The 19,534-nt window shown below is 49.4% G+C and overlaps 1 protein-coding gene across 3 annotated transcripts in view; it reads left to right on the top strand.

Annotated features, from left to right (window-relative positions):
* Window positions 1-1,667: 1,667 nt before the first annotated feature.
* Window positions 1,668-19,534, top strand: part of ache (acetylcholinesterase (Yt blood group)) — a 43,882-nt gene continuing 26,015 nt past the window's right edge. For 2 of the 3 annotated variants that reach the window (XM_070863526.1, XM_070863527.1), the window contains exon 1: window positions 1,668-1,913. In XM_070863526.1, coding sequence (XP_070719627.1) covers window positions 1,678-1,913 — 236 coding nt within the window. In that variant the 5' untranslated portion in view covers window positions 1,668-1,677. Of the gene's footprint in view, window positions 1,914-15,038; window positions 15,111-19,534 lie in introns of those variants that run through there. The other variant, XM_070863528.1, reaches the window with a different exon arrangement.

Below are 19,534 nucleotides of genomic sequence, written 5' to 3'. Positions count from 1 at the left end.
ACTCCAGAGTCTTGCACATGTATTCCAGGCCGACAATCCCGGTGCAGTACTGAGGGAGCGCTGTCGGAGGGGCAGTACTGAGGGAGCGCTGTCGGAGGGGCAGTACTGAGGGAGCGCCGCACTGTCGGAGAGGCAGTACTGAGGGAGCCCCGCACTGTCGGAGGGGCAGTACTGAGGGAGCGCTGTCGGAGGGGCAGTACTGAGGGAGCGGCGCACTGTCGGAGGGGCAGTACTGAGGGAGCGGCGCACTGTCGGAGGGGCAGTACTGAGGGAGCGGCGCACTGTCGGAGGGGCAGTACTGAGGGAGCGCTGCACTGTCGGAGGGGCAGTACTGAGGGAGCGCCGCACTGTCGGAGGGGCAGTACTGAGGGAGCGCTGTCAGAGGGGCAGTACTGAGGGAGCGCCACACTGTCGGAGGGGCAATACTGAGGGAGCGCCGCACTGTCGGAGGGGCAGTACTGAGGAAGCGCTGTCGGAGGGGCAGTACTGAGGGAGTGCTGCACTGTCGGAGGGGCAGTACTGAGGGAGCGCCACACTGTCGGAGGGGCATTACTGAGGGAGCGCCGCACTGACGGAGGGGTAGTACTGAGGGAGCGCCGCACTGTCGGAGGGGCAGTACTGAGGGAGCACGCACTGTCGGAGGAGTGGTACTGAAGGAGTGCTGCACTGTCGGAGGGGCAGTACTGAGGGAGCGCGCGCTATCGGAGGGGCGGTACTGAGGGAGTGCTGCACTGTTGGAGGGGCAGTACTGAAGGAGTGCTGCACTGTCGGAGGTGCTGTCTTTTGGATGAGACATTAGACTGAGGCCCCGTCTGCTCTCAGGTGGATGTAAAAGAGCCCATGGTACTATTTCGAAGAAGAGCTTGGGAGTTCTCCCTGGTGTCCTGGGGGCAATATTTATCCCTCAATCAACATAACAAAAACAGATGGATCTGGTCATTATCATATTGCTGTTTGTGGGAGCTTGCTGTGCGCAAATTGGCTTCTATGTTTCCCACATTACAACACTGACTACACTTTATAAAGTACTTCATTGGCTGTAAAACGCTTTGGGACTTCCTGAATTTGTGACAGGCGCTTTATAAATGCACGCTCTTTCTCTTCAAGGTGCATATATCTGGGAAATGGGATGGGCCGCTGGCTGTGTAATATGTGCACCCTGGACATCTTTTTATTGTACAGTAAGCTCGACTTTGATCCTGAAGGTTCGGTGTAATTAATTCTTGCAAAGTTTAAGTACAGAACTGGGAGCTGGAATTGGCATTGTTGATGCACAGAGACTGCTGTCCCAATTGTTAATTGTCAACAAATGAGAATGTGCAGCAGACAATACAGAGAAGGGCAGGATTAGGATGGAGATCAAGGATGTCAAAGGAGTGATAAATGACAGAATGAAAAGGAGATGAAATGCAGCTTTGCTTGCACAGTGTAAAATTGCAAAGGTCAGTTTCATTGGGAAATAATAAAACATTGGTCTTTTTTTTAAAGAGAGCAGCACATCTTTGGTTGTGCACAATAAGGCTTACAATCAGGATGCTTACACAATTGTGAATGTGACATTAATTTCTGCGTCCACAGCAGCCGTTGTGTGCGGGGAGACAGATAACAAGGCACGGCAGCTCCGAGTAGCAGTCAATCTCCCTATCTCTCTCCCCCAACCCCTTCCCACCCTCGTACATGCACAACTGCGAACACTCAGCCCCCGCAGTGCCTCAGCAAACATCGCGAGATTCTTCCCATTTGCTCATCATCATCATTATTATTTCCACCCCCCGCCACACACAGATACACAGCACACAACCTTGGCTCAAACGACACAGACAGCAAGAAAGCAGCTCCTGTTTGCCTCCTTCTCTGCCCTGCTTCTTGATAGCTCGTCCACCTGCAACCGACCATCCTTCAGCCAGACACTGGTAAGGCATCTGTCTGTCTCTGTGTTTATTGTCCTATTCTGCAAAGAATGCATTCGGTTTTCATGTGCATGGGCATCTTATTCTGTGTGTGTCTCTGCCTTATTCAGAATGCATCGCCTTTGGGAAGGGGGTGGAGGAGAGAGGGGGGGGGGGAGAGATTGACAGAAGCTGTTTCATCGTGTGTGTGTGTGTGTGTGTGTGTGTTTGACACGCATTTAAAAGGGGCTTGGTGATTGATACAAGCAAAACCCACTGGAATATACCGTTGAGTCAGTGTGTTTGCAAGGCTATCAAAATGTGCATCACCTTGCAAGAGATAGAGACAGGAAGCAATTGATCCCTTTCAGTGCCCATGGCAACACCATCATAATAAGGCGCCTGTCCTATTTGTGGTTCGGAATAAAAAAAGACTTCATGTTATTTTTGTTTTAAACCCCTGTAATATGTAGATGCAGCAAGTGATGGAAAAGAGAGTACTAAATATCTGCCTGACAACTCCCCTAGCACCCTCTAATAGTTCTGGCTGCTGGCAGCAGGAACCCACACAGCTACATGGATGCACGTTCGCCAGAGATTGCTCCGGGCACAATTTTAACACAGGCGGTAGTCGTCGTATTGGAATAACATTCAGCCACAAGGGATTCAGAGGATGGGGTGACATGGTCCAAACGGGTTAAAGCGTCTGATTGTTGGATCATCTTTTCTGGGCCCTTATCCCAACCAGGGCTTTCACGCCATGAACTCGGTCTGGTGTCAAGCCCACTCGCGGCCCTCTGGTGGCGTTGCTCATCCCGATAGCAGCTCTGTTAAGCAAAGTGTGAGCAACAACGAATTACAGGAGACAGAGCGAGTGTGGCACTTGCAGGAAGGGTGCACTCTTGTGCAGGAACTTTAACAGATTATTTTGCTCATGCGTGCTTGGTCATTCAGCGAAAGACAAAAAAAAAAGAATAAGGCAGTCTCCAAATGGTTAACTGCAAGGCACAGATCAGGAGAGGCATTGTGGACAGGGGTAGTGTTCTGTGAGTGACCGCGCTCTGATAGAAACTGCTGCCCACTTATTTGTGAAGAGCAGCCTGTTTCTTTTCATTTAATGCAAATCGTAGGAATGATTTGTTTTTGCAGTGATTTTGGTGAATTTGTTGTTGATGAAGATGATGAGAGGTGGAGCACTTTCCATTTTAGGCACCACGCACTCCCAGACCAGAGGTAAAGTAAAGGTCCCTCGAGAACATTGGGAACAGGAGGAGGCCATTTACCCCCACAAGCCTGCTCCACCATGCAATTAGATCATGGCTAATCTGTGCCTCAGCTCCAATTACTGGTCTTTGCCCCATATCCCTTGATATCCCCACCCAACAAAAATCTAGCGATTTCAGTCTTGCAAGATCCAAATGCCCTCCAGCATCCACAGCTGTTTGAGGGAGAGAGTTCCAGATTCCCACTGCACTTTGTGTGAAGAAGTGCTTCCTGACATCACCCTGAACGGCCTGGCTCTAATTTTAAGCTTATGTCCCCCTTGTTCTTGATTCCTCCATGAGAGGAAATGCTTTCTCTGTATCTCTCCTATCAGATCCTTTTAACATTTTGAATGGCCTTGATCAGATCACCCCTCGATCTTCTAAACTGAAGGGAGCCTGATGGTTGAGCCCACTCCTTGTTTCTCCCATCAACTTCAGCATCCCAATGCAGCAAGAGACCATCTCCCTGCAATATTACAATTCGTTCATTTTAACACATCCCAAACAGGTTCTTTGTGATCCATGAAAGGATGGAGCTTGATGAGTTGAATGGTCATTCTCATTTCGTGCAATGCAACTCTTGTAATAAGCCTTTTGGGTCTAGAAGGTGTAGGGTCATGGGAACACGACAAGGCCATTCAGCCCCTCAAGCATGTTCCGTCATTCAATGAGATCATGGCTCATCTGTATCTTAACACCATCTACCCGCCTTGGTTCCATAATCCTCAATACCCCTTGCCCAACAAAAATCTATCAATCTCTGTTTTAATATCTTCATTCGACTCCCAGCCTCAACAGCTTTTTGGTAAAGAGAATTCCACAGTTACACTATCCTTTGTGTGAAGAAGTTGAGTCGTTTGGGCCTCGACTCATTGGAATTCAGAAGAATGAGAGGTGATCTTATAGAAACGTATAAGATTATGAGGGGGCTTGACAAGGTGGATGCAGAGAGGATGTTTCCACTGATGGGGGAGACTAGAACTAGAGGGCATAATCTTAGAATAAGGGGCTGCCCATTTAAAACTGAGATGAGGAGGAATTTCTTCTCTCAGAGGGTTGTAAATCTGTGGAATTTGCTGCCTCAGAGAGCTGTGGAAGCTGGGACATTGAATGGATTTAAGACAGAAATAGACAGTTAAGGGATTAAGGGGTTATGGGGAGCGGGCGGGGAAGTGGAGCTGAGTCCATGATCGGATCAGCCATGATCTTATTGAATGGCGGAACAGGCTCGAGGGGCCATATGGCCTACTCCTGCTCCTATTTCTTATGTTCTTATGGTCTTCCTGACATCAACCTGAACAGCCTGACTCTCATTTTAAGGTGACGCCCCCTTGTTCTGGACTCCCCCCACCAGAGGAATAGTTTCTCTCTCTCTACCCCGTCAACTCCTTTAATCATCCTAAACACCTCAGTTAGATCATCCCTTAATCCTCTACCCTCGAGGGAACACAAACCCAGTCTGTGCAACCTGCCCTCGTCATTTAACCCTTTCAGCCCCGGGTATCAGTCTGGGGAATCTGCTCCCCCTCCGAGGCCGATATATCCCCCCTGAGGGACGGGGGCTCAGATATGGTGGTTATCTCAGATAACGTGGTTACTCCAGATATGGTCTGACCAGTGTGAATGTGGGACTGAAGTTACGAGGGGAGGACTTTATAGAACTCAGATATTAGAGGACCATGTGCAGTCCAACAGTAGAACCAGCGTGAAATGAATCGGGTGGTTTCCCAGTGAGCCTTTACCCGGCTGTCCATTCAGACTCAGCTACAAGTGCCTCTTCCCTGTTGCGTGAAGAAGGAATCAGTGTCCATAGATGTGATAGAAGGCCTCACCCTGTAAGGGGAGCTTGGGTGTGGGTTTGAATCCACACTCCCCTGGGGTTCTGTACGTGCAATTTATGAGGATGGGTGAGTAACGAGGCACCAGACACAGTGGGTGAGTACAAAATGGCTAATGTTGTTTATTTAGAATAGTAAACCCCAAGATAGAGGGCATAGGAAGAGGTCATAAATAGCAGTAATGGCACAGTCTCACTCAACAACACGAAAAATCTCGTAACAGGGAAGGGGAAAATAAGAGGTTAAAACATTCCACTCACACACAACCACACCTCCCACTTCCACCCTTCCTACCAATTCCTATCCTAAATTGAGTCTGTGAGGGGGTTAAGGGCTATACTCACAATCCTATCAACTCCGGGGTTCTGGGAGGCACTTATTTCAGCTCGGGGTCCCTCTTGGGTGGGTTTTACGTTGTTGGTCGGTTCAGTTTTCCTCCTTGATGTTGCGCCGGTTTCTTCTCTTTGCCTCTCGGTTGGCTCCTAAGCAAAAAGCTGCTGGAGTTAAGCACACCTTCCCCAGAGCGAGGGCCCAGTGAAAAAACTGACTCAACTCCCCTTTAACTCAACTCAACCACAACGAAAACTGACTCCCACCTTCTTAACTCAACTCTACAACTCATTGCAAAAAACTGACTCCAACCTCCAACCTCCTTTGTGTGTTTTTGCAGCTTTTCTTATCGTCCGTTCATCTTCGCGCCAAAACTGCCTGCCATTGTCTTGGGTCTTCCTTGAATGAAATGGGGTGTGAATGGCAGTTCGATGTGTATCGATCTGTCTGGAATGGGAGATTAGCCACACCTCCTGTATCCTGTCGCTCGCTGATGGGGTGAATGAAGATGATTGTTCACTATCTCGACAGAGGTGCCACTCTGTCTGGGCTGGCCAAAATGATTGCATCAGACCTGTGGGCCTTTGTTTAATTATTCAAACTGATACCCTTTGTGTTGCCTTGTGTATTACTGGGGAGATTTTGCCTGGACATGTTGCCTCTTCTGTGAGGATTTTACACGAAAAGCTGGAGAAATGTCCTTTTAAAATATAAAGTTGCCTTGTATCTATTTTCCTGGAAGAACCGAATGTACACTCTTCCCCCTTACGGTAGCTGGCTCATCCCCCGTCCGGTTCCGTGCCCCTGCAACACTGTCTGTTACTGTACAGGGTGGCCAGAGTCCCATCATCCTCCGCCGTTTACAGGCTGTTGGCTGCATTTGGTCATTTTAAACATGGCATCTTCCCATTCTCCCTGCCACATGTCTCCGTGGTTGGTTTTGCAGAACCTTACAACCCCTCCCTATCTCTGTAACTCCTCCAGCCCTACAATGTAGGGTACTCTAGCATAGAGGTTATGTTACAGAGGCCTGGACTAATAATCCAGAGACGTGACTTCAAATCCCACCACGGCAGTTGAGTGAAATTAACTTAAGTTAGTTAATTAAATTTGGAATTAAAAAGCTAGTATCAGTAATGGTGACTATGAAACTACTGGATTATCAGAAAAACCTAACTGGTTCACTATGTCCTTTAGGAAAATAAATCTTTACCCGGTCTGGCCTATATGTGACTACAGACACACAGAAATGTAGTTGACTCTTAAATGCCCCTCTGAAATGGTCCAGCGAGCCACTCAGTTGTACTAAACCACTACGACAAAGCGCTGTGGGAGCACCTTCACCACACGGACTGCAGCGGTTCAAGATGGCGGCTTATCACCACCTTCTCGAGGGGCAATTAGGGATGGGCAATAAATGCCGGCCTTGCCAGCGATGCCCACATCCCATGAACAAATATATATTTTTTAAATCCCCCACAAGATCTCTGCGCTCCTCCAATCCTGGCCTCTTGCGCATGCCTCGATTTTAATCGCTCCACCATTGGCGGCCGTGCCTTCGGCTGCCGAGGCCCCAAGCTCTGGACTTCCCTCCCTAAACCTCTCGGCTTCTCTTTTTAAGATGTTCCTTAAAACCTACATCTTTGACCAAGCCTTTGGTCACCTGTCCTAATATCTCCTTATGTGGCTCAGTGTCAAATTTTGTTTGATTACACTCTTGTGAGGCGACGTTTTACTATGTTAAAGGCGCTATATAAATGCAAGTTGTTGTCGAGGAAGGAAAGGGAAGGGGGAATGAGTCTTAATCAAAAACAAGCAGCCTAACAACACAGGCAGTGGAGGTGTCGAGAGCAGTGATGGAGGGGCAGAGCTGGGTTTTGTCAGCATACATGTGGAAACTGAGCCCATGTCTCTGGATGATGTTATTCAAGGGGCAACAGATAGGTGTGGAAGAGGAGGTGGCCAAGGCTAGATGGTTGGAGAACCCCGAGGTAATGGTGCAGGGTGGGCAGAGAAGTCATTACTGAAGATTGGATAGGTCAGAGTGGAAGCAAGTGAAGGCAATCCCATTAAGTTGGGACAACAGAGGAGAGGTGTGGTCGGTCAGGTCAGAGGCTGCAAATAGATCAGGGGGAATGGGGAGGGATACTTACCAAGGTCACAGTCAGAGGATGACATTTGTGACTTTGACGAGGGCTGTTTCATTGCTGTGGCAGAGGTGGAAACCTGACTGGAGAGATTCAAACATGGGGCTGCAGGAAAGGTGCGCATGGATTTTGGAGGCAACAACACGATCGAGGACTTTTGTAGAGGAAAGGGAGGTTGGCGATGGGGATTGCAACGAGGGATGCTATTAATGTCTTTGGTGCTGTTTCGATGCTGTGGTAGGGGTGCCCAAAAGATGGGCACGGACTTGGGAGGTGTGAACACCTTCAAAGACCAGAGCGGAAGCAGTTCGAGGATGGGGTGGTAGTTTGAAACGGCAGAGAGGTCGAGGGTGGGTCCTCTGAGGAGGGGGGGCACTGACGGTGGTTTTGACAGTACAGTACCTGAGCAGAGGGAACCATTTACAATGTTAATCTAACTTGGGGGCCAAGAAGGAAAGTTGGGCAGTTCAGCAGCTTAGTGAGAATGGGATGGAGTGAGCAGGAGGGTGAGCATGGGTGAGAGGAGCTTGGCAAGGGCATGAGGGGAGATAGGAGAGAAACTAGAGAACGATGTGGGTTCAGGGGGGGAAACCTTCGATAAGAAGAAAAGGGGAGACAGCCTTTGGTCTATCAGTTAGGATATATGTGTGTAGACATCCACTTCTGCAATACACATTACTTCAGTTCTGTGCAGAGATGAGAGAAGTTGGGATTGTTCTTCTTAGAGCAGAGAAAGTCAAGGAGAGATTCAATAGAGATGTTCAAAAATGATCAAGGGTAAATAAGGAGAGACTGTTCCCGGGGGCAGGAGGGTCGGTAACCAGAGGGACACAGATTGACGATAATCGGCGATGGAACCAGAGGGGGAGATGGGGAGAATGTGTTTACGCAACGAGTTGTTGTGATCGGGAACGCGCTGCCTGAAAGGGCGGTGGGAGCAGATTCGATAGTAACTTTCAAACCGGGAATTGGATAAATACTTGACGGGGAAACATTCACCGGGCTGTGGGGAAAGGGTAGGGGGGAGTGGGACTGATTGGATCGCTCGCTCACAGAGCCGGCACAGGCTCGATGGGCTGAATGGCCTCCTTCTGTGCTGTAATCTTTTATATAAATTTACATAAATACATATATTTTACTTGGTATATCAAATATATACACGTATACTTCATACATGTATATACCACATGTGGATATTACCCTACTTTTGCATACAGAGTAAATATTATTCCTAGATTGAAATATCAAGAATAGATACATGAAACAGGATGCCTACATAAATAAATGATACTACATCCATATATCGTAGCTATGAATATGCACATATAAACATAATATCATAATACTATCATAATATTAGTGTCAGCTGTGGCTCAGTTGGTAACATTCTCGCCTCTGAGTTAGAAGGTTGTGGGTTCAAGTCCCACTCCAGAGACTTGAGCACAAAAAATCTAGGCTGACACTGCAGTGCAGTACTGAGGGAGCGTCGGAGGGGCAGTGCTGAGGGAGCGCCGCACTGTCGGAGGGGCAGTGCTGAGGGAGCGCCGCACTGTCGGAGGGGCAGTGCTGAGGGAGCGCCGCACTGTCGGAGGGGCAGTACTGAGGGAGCGCCGCACTGTCGGAGGGGCAGTACTGAGGGAGCGCCGCACTGTCGGAGGGGCAGTACTGAGGGAGAGCCGCACTGTCGGAGGGGCAGTACTGAGGGAGCGCCGCACTGTCGGAGGGGCAGTACTGAGGGAGAGCCGCACTGTCGGAGGGGCAGTACTGAGGGAGCGCCGCACTGTCGGAGGGGCAGTACTGAGGGAGCGCCGCACTGTCGGAGGTGCAGTACTGAGGGAGCGCTGCACTGTCGGAGGAGCAGGGCTGAGGGAGCGCTGCACTGTCGGAGGGGCAGTACTGAGGGAGTGCCGCACTGTCGGAGATGCCGTCTTGTGGATGAGACGTTAAACCGAGGCCCCGTCTGCTCTCTCAGGTGGATGTAAAAGATCCCATGGTATTATTTTGAAGAAGAGCAGGGGAGTTATCCCTGGTGTCCTGGGGCCAATATATATCCCTCAATCAACATAACAAAAAAACAGATTATTTGATTATTATCACATTGCTGTGTGTGGGAGCTTGCTGTGCGCAAATTGGCTGCCGCGTTTCCCACATTACAACAGTGACTACACTGCAAAAGTACTTCATTGGCTGTAAAGCACTTTGAGTCATCTGGTAGTCGTGAAAGGCGCTATATAAATTCAAGTCTTTTATAAATATGTGCCTTTAGCTATGTAGGCACTAAGCTCTGGAATTCCCTCTCCATCTTTCCTCCTTTAAGGCGCTCCTTAAAACCTACCTCTTGGACCAAGCATTTGGTCACCTGCGCTAATGTCCACTTCTACGGCTGTGATGTCAGTTTTTAATCTGATGAACTTTCCGGTGAAACGCCTTGGAACGTTTCACCAAGCTAAAGTTGCTATGTAAATGTAAGTTGTGGTTGTTGTATGTTGTTCACAGTGCTGAGGGCAGTAAGGGAAGCCCTCCCCCTCCCCCCGCCCCCCCCACCCCACCATCCTGTGATCTATTTATTTAATTATTTATCGGCTGGGGCCACAAACCCAGGGCACGTTCTGTTGGACCTTGCGGTTGGAAAACAAAGGGAAGGGAACTGGATGGATCCTGTCAGGACAGATCCCTCATGGAGCAGAATCTGCAGGAACCTCCATCCCTAATGTCACCTTCGATGAAATTAGAGAAGCATCCGACAGATTTTAAAGAAGCCTCTTGATATAACTGGAGCCACTTCAAATGGGGGGGCGTTATATATTGTGTTGCCAAGGAGCGAAATATGCCCCCTAATCTCAGGTCCCTGTGAATGGTGTTGTGTAAATCCTCTGATCCTATTAATAGATGACTCCCTCTCTCCCGTGGAAGGCTGTGTTACTGGAAATGTAATTACACTGCTGTGTAACCCAGTCCAGGGTAGCTGGCAGCTTCACTTAATCCAGTTATGCTACATTCGCCCACCTCTTAAGAGGGTAATTAAGGGAGTGAGTTCATAGAATCGTGCAGGCATACCGAGTAAACATCCAATAATTCACTTCCATTGCGTTTCGAACTTACTTCATTAATGATATTTGAGTAATTGCAAAGATAGTTGCAGATTAAATATAGCTGGATAACAGGATACATATACACAGACACAATCTGAGATATCAGTCGCCAAGGTTAGACAGAAATAGAGATATGGAAGAGGGAGTCAAATCGGGAAAGGCACAGATAAGAATATTGAAATGGATAGAGAGTCCGATATAGAGATAGGCAGACAGAAATAGAGAAGCTATACAGAGAGTCAAACAGAAATATGAGAGTACAGATAGAGAGAAAGACTTGCATTTATATAGCACCTTTCACGGCCACTGTACATCCCAAAGCACTTTACAGCCAATGAAGTACTTTTGCAGTGTAGTCACTGTTGTAATGTGGGAAACACAGCAGCCAATTTGCACACAGCAAGCTCCCACACACAGCAATGTGATAAAGACCTGGATCATCTGTTTAAGTGATGTTGGGTAAGGGATAAATATCAGCCCCAGGACACCAGGGATCTTTTACGTCCACTTGAAAGGGCAGGTGGGGCCTCAGTTTAACATCTCATCTGAGATGAACAGTACCTCCAACAGTGCAGCACTCTCTTGGTACTGTACCACAGTGTCAGCTCAGATGTTTGTGTTCACATCCTGGAGCGGAGCTTGAACCCACAACCTTTCCTGACTCCGAGGCGAGTGTGCTACCCACTGAGCCACAGCTGACACACTGACTGAGAGAGGCAGACCTGGAGATTGATATCGTTAGAAAGAGGTAGTCAAATGGATAGTTATTCAAGCAGAAATAGAGAGATGCAGATGGAATTAAATCAACATAAATTGAGAGTTACTGATATACAGAAAGCCCATCATAAAAAGACAGTTCCAGATAGAGAGTCAAACAGGAATAGAGTTTCAGATTGAGTGAGCCAGTAAAACAGAAATAGAGAGTTACAGATTGAGAGAGACAAAAAAGATGGAGGGATGACCGTAAATAGTGTTAAAGATAGAGATACGGAGCGATACAGATGGTGTTGAGCGGAAATAGAGAGCACAGAAAGATAGATACAAAATAAAGCGAGTGACAAAGGTAAGATAGGCTGACATCGAGTGCTCTCTCCTGACAGGCAGGGCTTGGTTCACAACCCTCAGTATAACTCTGGTCCTGCCAGCTGTGCTCTGTACCCAATGACTACAGGTGTTGGAGCAATGCTCCATGTGTCGCCTTGTCCCTCTGTTTAATTGACACCGCCAGTGTTGCCGCGTTTTCTTTAATCTCTCAGTTTCCCTCTAATTCTGCCCTCCTGAGCATCCCTGATTATAATCGCTCCACCATCGGTGGCCGTGCCTTCTGTTGCCTGGGCCCCAAGCTCTGGAACTCCCTCCCTAAACCTCTCTACCTCTCTCTCCTCCTTCAAGACGCTCCTTAAAACCTACCAAGCTTTTGGTCACCTGCCCTAATTTCTACTTATGCGGCTCGGTGTCAAATATTTTATCTCATAATACACTTCTGTGAAGCTCCTTGGGATGTTTCACTGTGTTAAAGGCGCTTTATAAATACAGGTTGTTGTTGAGAGCTATTTTAGCAAATCGTTTTGTGCGAGTTTAATGTAAATTAAAACCTAAAACACCTTCAAGGGAAATAGTTAAAATTTAAATAATAATCACTATATAGAACTGTGACAGCGAAGTTATCACCCGGGACCAACGGGAAAGAATTTCCTCACAAGGTAAACTCCAATTGGAAAATCTATCACGAGACCCTCTGAATTCAGTCTGGGTGATGACAGCTGCCGTTCCTCTTAACACTGTGTCCGACCTCCGGATCCCAACTGTACGGGGTGTCAATGACAGCCCACGCAGAATACTTGGGGAAATGTCACCGGAAAGAATGCAGATGCTATTCCTGCAGAAAGGCACAAGGGTCTATTGTTACTCTCCCAGCTTCCTCCCCGGTATAATTAGCCCAGCTGTGGTATTTACCTCTCTCACTCCCCCCAGAATCCGGAGGAAGATGTCAGATGCAGTGTCTGGCTGATTGTAAACGGCCGTCCTTTCCTTCTGGCACCAGGGACTTGTTTGCAGTTTCTCTTTTGTTGCAATGTTGGTTTTTTGGGCTATTTCAGCCAGTTCTTGCCATTGTGTTTCCGAATCGGTTACATGGACATACAGGTACCAGACGGTATCTCTGAAAAGAAAGGACTTGCATTTATATAGCACCTTTCACGACCACTGGACCTCTCAAAGCGCTTTACAGCCAATGAAGTACTTTTGGAGTGTAGTCACTGTTGTAATGTGGGAAACGCGGCAGCTAATTTGCGCACAGCAAGCTCCCACACACAGCAATGTGATAATGACCAGACAATCATTTTTAGTGATGTTGATTGAGGAATAAATATTGGCCCAGGACACAAGGAAGAACTCTCCTGCTCTTCTTCAAAATAGTGTCGTGGAATCTTTTCCGCCTACCTGACAGATTAGATGGGGCCTCGGTTTAACATTTCACCTAAATGACGGCACCTCCGACAGTGCGGCACCCCTTCAGTACTGCCCCTCCAACTGTGCGGCGCTCCCTCAGTACCGCCCCTTCGACAGTACGGCGCTCCCTCAGTACTGCCCCTTCGACAGTACGGCGCTCCCTCAGTACTGCCCCTCCGACAGTGCGGCGCTCCCTCAGTACTGCCCCTCCGACAGTGCGGTGCTCCCTCAGTACTGCCCCTCCGACAGTGCAGCACTCCCTCAGTACTGCCCCTCCGACAGTGCGGCGCTCCCTCAGTACCGCCCCTTCGACAGTACGGCGCTCCCTCAGTACTGCCCCTTCGACAGTATGGCGCTCCCTCAGTACTGCCCCTCCGACAGTGCGGCACTCCCTCAGTACAGCCCCTCCGACAGTGCGGCGCTCCCTCAGTACTGCCCCTCCGGCAGTGCGGTGCTCCCTCAGTACTGCCCCTCCGACAGTGCGACGCTCCCTTAGTACTGCCCCTCCGACAGTGCGGGACTCCCTCAGTACTGCCCCTCCAACAGTGCGGCGCTCCCTCAGTGCCGTCCCTCCAACAGTGCGGCGCCTCCTCAGTACTGCCCCTCCAGTACTGACCCTCCAACAGCGCAGCACTCCCTCAGTACTGCACTGGGAGTGTTGGCCTGGATTTTGAAACCTTCTAACTCAGAGGCGAGAGTGCTCCAGTGAGCCAAGGCTCACTCTATAAGGATAGAATGTTAAAATGAAAAATGCTACTTTGATTTTGCAACGGGTAGAGGATTGGGATTGGACGGTCAGACTGGGAGAGGTTCCCTCTGACCTCTCTGGGCCTGGGGGCCACTGTCGGAGGTGCTGTCCTTCGGATGAGACAAACCGAGGCCCCGTCTGTCCTCAGATGGACGAAAATGATCCCACGGCCACTATATCGAAGAAGAGCAGGGGAGTTCTCCCTGGTGTCCTGCGGCCAATATCTATTCTTCAATCAACATCACTAAATCATATTGCTGTTGGTGGGATCTGGTTCTGCGCAACTGGCTACTGCAATTTCTACGGTACAACAGTGATTTCAAACAGCTGTGAAGTGCTTTGGGACATCCTGAGGTCATGAATCGTCATCATCAGAGGCAGTCCCTCGGAATCGAGGAAGACTTGCTTCCACTCTTACAATGAGTCCTTAGGTGGCTGAACAGCCCAATACGGGAACCACAATCCCTGTCACAGGTGGGACAGACAGTGGTTGAGGGAAGGGGAGGGTGGGACAGGTTTGCCGCACGCTCCTTCCGCTGCCTGCGCTTGGTTTCTGCATGCTCTCGGCGATGAGACTCGAGGTGCTCAGCGCCCTCCCGGATGCACTTCCTCCACTTAGGGCAGACTGGTCTTTGGCCAGGGACTCCCAGGTGTCAGTGGGGATGTTGCACTTTATCAGGGAGGCTTTGAGGGTGTCCCTTGTAACGTTTCCTCTGCCCACCTTTGGCTCGTTTGCCGTGATGGAGTTCCGAGTAGAGCGCTTGCTTTGGGAGTCTCGTGTCTGACATACGGACAATGTGGCCCTGCCCAGTGGAGCTGGTCGAGTGTGGTCAGTGCTTCAATGCTGGGGATGTTGGCCTGGTCGAGGACGCTAACGTTGGTGCGTCTGTCCTCCCAGGGGACTATAAAGGCGCTATATAAATGCATGTCTTTTTTTTAAAAAGCAATGTTGTCAAATATTATAAGTGTGATACTGTCCTGCAGGATCCAGCTGTATTTGACTATTTTAATATATTCAGTAGATGCCTAATTAACATGATATACTCAAATGTCAGTGCCGATTTGATGTCAAGAGGTCAGCCGAGGGGTTAGGAAGTTGCATTTGCCCTTGACGGTTTTTTGAAAGCTAGCCTGGCCAGATGAACAAAAAGGACCCTGTCACTTTAAAACAGTGCAGCCACTCTCTGGTCAAAGGGACCTCACTCCCCCTTATTATGAGGCACTTAATCTTGCCCCTGATTTGCATCAATGCTCAAACCTTAGTGTGTTCCTGCAGGACAGCTGCAGCCTTTAAATAGCTTCAGCTGGTGTAGGGGCTTGAAACGACTTTGACTGCTGGTATCCATGCTGGTATGAGCTCTGTGTTATTCATTTCTGTCTGTCCGGTATCGATTATCCGGGGTGAAATGGGGAAGAGCGCACGGTTTTGAGAAGGGGAAGCTGGGATTGTTCACCTGAGAACAGAGGAAGTTAAGGGGAGATTTAATAGAGGTGTTCAAAATTCTGTGGGGTTTTTGATAAGACTGGCTCGAGAGAAACTGTTTCACTGGCAGGAGGGTGGGTACCAGAGGGACACAGATTGACGATAATCGGCGATGGAACCAAGAGGGGGAGATGGGGAGAATGTGTTTACGCAGCGAGTTGTTGTGATCGGGAACGCGCTGCCTGAAAGGGCGGTGGGAGCACATTCAATAGTAACTTTCAAACCGGGAATTGGATCAATACTTGACGGGGAAACATTCACCGGGCTGTGGGGAAAGGGCAGGGGGGAGTGGGACTGATGGGATCGCTCGCTCACAGAGCCGGCACAGGCTCGATGGGCCCAATGGCCTCCTCCTGCGCTGAGAGTCTATGCTTCTAAGAAGGTGGGGGGAGAGGGGATGAAGATTTTCTTTATCTTGTCCCACAGAAAGATTTATTCCCAGAAATAGTTGCCACTAATTGAGTTGAAAGGGTGTGTAACCCACGAGTCTGACGTTCTGCGATTGTTGTAATTGAAGCTTTTAACCCCTTTTTTTTTTAAACAGAGTGGCTGCCTCTGATAAATGGCAGAGGAATGAGGGAAATGAGGTCAAGCCTCATCGGCGGCACTGCTTTCTAGGTTTCAAGTGTGTTCTTCGCAACTTTGGATAAATTGATAAGTGGCGCAGCAAAGCTGTGACAATGTCCGATCTGGAGTAGCTTTGCACAGGGGAAGTCACGAGCATAAAGGAAGCAAGGATTCCCATTTCTACAGCATCCCAATGCTCTTTATAGCCAATTAAGTATTTTTAGAAGTGTAGTCAGTATTGCAATGTAGGAAACACGGCAGCCAATTTGCGCACAGCAAGCTCCCACAAATAGCAATGTGACAATGATCAGGTATCTGTTTTTTAGTGTTGTTGGTTAACGGATTAATATTGTCCCCAGGACACCGGGGGAGAATTCCCCCCTGCTCTTCATCGAATTAGTGCCGTGGGACCTTTTACATCCACCTGCCCTTGATCTGCTGTCCGTTAAATATGATGGGCGGATAATTATGCGCACAGATTTCCGTATACACTGGCAGCCAGCATGATTTGCCCTCTGCCACAGCGTCCTTAGAAGATTTAGAACCCTAGGATCGTAGGAACAGCCGAAGGCCATTCAATCCCTCGGGTCTGTTTCATCATCATCGTAGGCAGTCCCTCGGAATCGAGGAAGACTTGTTTCCACTCCAAGAATGAGTCCTTAGGTGGCTGAACAGTCCAATACGAGAACCACAGTCTCTGTCACAGGTGGGACAGACAGTGGTTGAGGGAAGGGGTGGGTGGGACTGGTTTGCCGCACGCTCCTTCCGCTGCCTGCGCTTGGTTTCTGCGCGCTCTCGGCGACGAGACTCGAGGTGCTCAGCGCCCTCCCGGATGCACTCCCTCCACTTAGGGTGGTCTTTGGGCCCAGGGACTCCCAGGTGTCATAGGGGATGTTGCACTTTATCAGGGAGGTTTTGAGGGTGGTCCCTTGTAACGTTTCCTCTGCCCACCTTTGGCTCGTTTGCCGTGAAGGAGTTCCGAGTAGAGCGCTTGCTTTGGGAGTCTTGTGTCAGGCATGCGAACAATGTGGCCCTGCCCAGCGGGGCTGGTCGAGCCTGTTCCGCCATTCAATTAAATCATGGCTGATCTATATCTCAACTCCACTTTTCTGCTTTTGTTCCATATCCCTCGATACCTTTACAAAAACCAATTCATGTCAGTCTTGACATTTTTTCAATTGACCCCCAGCCTCAACAGCTTTTTGGGGAGAGAGTTCCCGATTTCAGAGATCATAAACCTGTGATGCACGGGTGAAATCTTCCCGAAGGCCTGATTTGCGGAGCAGTGGAGGGTGGATTTAATCCTCGGATCACCAAATGTGAAAGGTCAGTGTCTCCGCCCGCACGGGCTCTTAAAAACAAAGGTTTAATGTGGCGCAGCCCGATGATCATCTCTGTCCAGCCTCACTTAACGTGAGTGAGGTAGTGGTATCCCAGCATAAGCAAAGGCCTTGCGGGGAGGAAATCATCATCATAGGCAGTCCCTCGGAATCGAGGAAGACTTGCTTCCACTCTTAAAGTGAGTTCTCAGGTGGCTGAACAGTCCAATACGGGAATTACAGTCCCTGTCACAGGTAAGACAGACAGTTGTTGAGGGGGAAGGGTGTACAGGGAGCCTGGTTTGCCGCACGCTCCTTCCGCTGCCTGCGCTTGGTTTCTGCATGTTCTCGGCAATAAGACTCGAGGTGCTCAGCGCCCTCCCGGATTCACTTCTTCCACTTAGGGTGGTCTTTGGCCAGGGATGTCCAGGTTTCAGTGGGGATGTTACATTTTATCAGGGAGGCTTTGAGGGTGTCCCTGTAATGTTTCCTCTGCCCATCTTGGGCTCGTTTGCCGTGTAGGAGTTCCGAATAGAGCACTTGCTTTCGGAGTCTTGTGTCAGGCATGCGAACAATGTGGCCCTGCCCAGCGGAGCTGGTCGAGTGTGGTCAGTGCTTCGATGCTGGGGATGTTGGCCTGGTCGAGGACGCTAACGTTGGTGCGTCAGTCCTCCCGGGGGATTTGCAGGATCTTGCGGAGACATCGTTGGTGGTGTTTCTCCGGCGACTTGAGGTGTCTACTGAGGAAATAGCCCCCCAAGAAAGGACTACAGAGCCCAGTCGCGGGGACGCCAGTATTATTGGTCGGCCTGCCAACTCCCATCTATTTTCATGACAGTCAGGAGCTCTGATGAATAATGTTTGGGATGTAATTGTGCAAATGTTGTTTCGGAACGAGTCCCAGAGGTCCCATCAATCTCCCTCTCACGCAGTCCCCACATTGGTTCCCAATCTAAATCACCTTCATGTTTTCCTGCTTTTTGAGATCCTGAGAGGGAGATTTTCTCGGTCCAGAGGTGGGATTACACTTGGGGCCATAGGGCAAGAGGGGCAATAGCAAATCGGACTCCTGCTTCTCACTGGGCCCAACATCTGATTTCATCCCTTTTGTTGACTCCATCTTTACAAGCTCACAAATACTACACCGAGAAAATCTCCCCACTGAAATGGAAAATAGCAATAATTTCTCTTTTCCCCCCATTTTAAGGTTGGCTCTCCCAATTAAACAAAGAAAGATTTTGCATTTATATAGCGTTTTTCACATTCGCAACTATTTTGGTGTAAAACCATAAATCCAGTGCCCCCTTAATTAACGGGGGGCACTAAAAACCAACAATTAAACCAATTAACGTTTTACCAGAACCTTAAATCAAATTAAAATGTGGTTGCCGGGGGTGAAGATGCACTCCAGTTCCACCTCCTGCGGAAGGCCGCGAGCGTACCGGTGGACACCGCGTGCTCCATCTCCAGGGACACCCTGGCTCGGATGTACCCGCGGAAGAGAGGCAGGCAGTCGGGCTGAACGACCCCCTCGACCGCCCGCTGCCGGGACCTTTTCACATCCGCAATACGTCCCAAGGTGCTTCGCGGCCAATGAAATACTTCTGGAGCGCAGTCACTGTTGTCCTGTAGTAAAACACGGCAGGCAGTTCCTACACACACGCACTCGCACTGCAAGGTCTCGCAAACAGCAAATGTGAAGAATGACCCCAACCGACCATTTTTTTTTTTTTGAGACCTTGGTTGGGAGATAAAAAGTCGGCTAGGACACCGGGGAGAACTCGCTTGCTCTACTCTGAGAAAAAAGAATCTTAACACTCGCTTTGATTTAACGTCTTATCCAAAAGATGCACAATCCCTACGGGGAAAGGGTGGGGGAGTGGGACTGGCTGAAGTGCTCTTGCAGAGAGCCGGCACAGGCTCGATGGGCCGAATGGCCTCCTGTGCTGGAACCGTTCTCTGATTCTTTAATCTCAGCCAACTCGACAATCCTATTAGCCTAAGTGCCCCTGTGATAGGAAGGGATAAATCTCATGGCATTCCATCTCCCGATCATTAACTGCTAACCGCTGCCGGAAAGTGGTTGTGTGCCAATCCTGGGTGAGAGCAGAATTGGCCTGGGTTTAATCCCCCTGCGCTCGAATAGCCCAGGGCTACTTTACCAATAGGCGCTGCATGGTTTTGATGCCAGTTTTCTCCGGAAGCTCACCGGGAGCATAAGCTGTTGCTCGGGAACGGGCATGATGCCGGAGGGGCAGTACTGAGGGAGTGCTGCACTGTCAGAGGGGTAGTTCCGCCATGGGTGGCATCACCAGACAATTGCACACAGACACAAGGTGTCGGCCGTGGCTCTGTGGGTGGCACTCTCGCCAAAGTCCCACTCCAGAGACTTGAGCACAAAAATC

The sequence above is a fragment of the Pristiophorus japonicus genome, chromosome 20 (assembly GCF_044704955.1).
Source record: "Pristiophorus japonicus isolate sPriJap1 chromosome 20, sPriJap1.hap1, whole genome shotgun sequence".
NCBI classification, from domain to species: domain Eukaryota; kingdom Metazoa; phylum Chordata; class Chondrichthyes; family Pristiophoridae; genus Pristiophorus; species Pristiophorus japonicus.
This window is presented reverse-complemented; position numbering and strand designations above follow the sequence as displayed.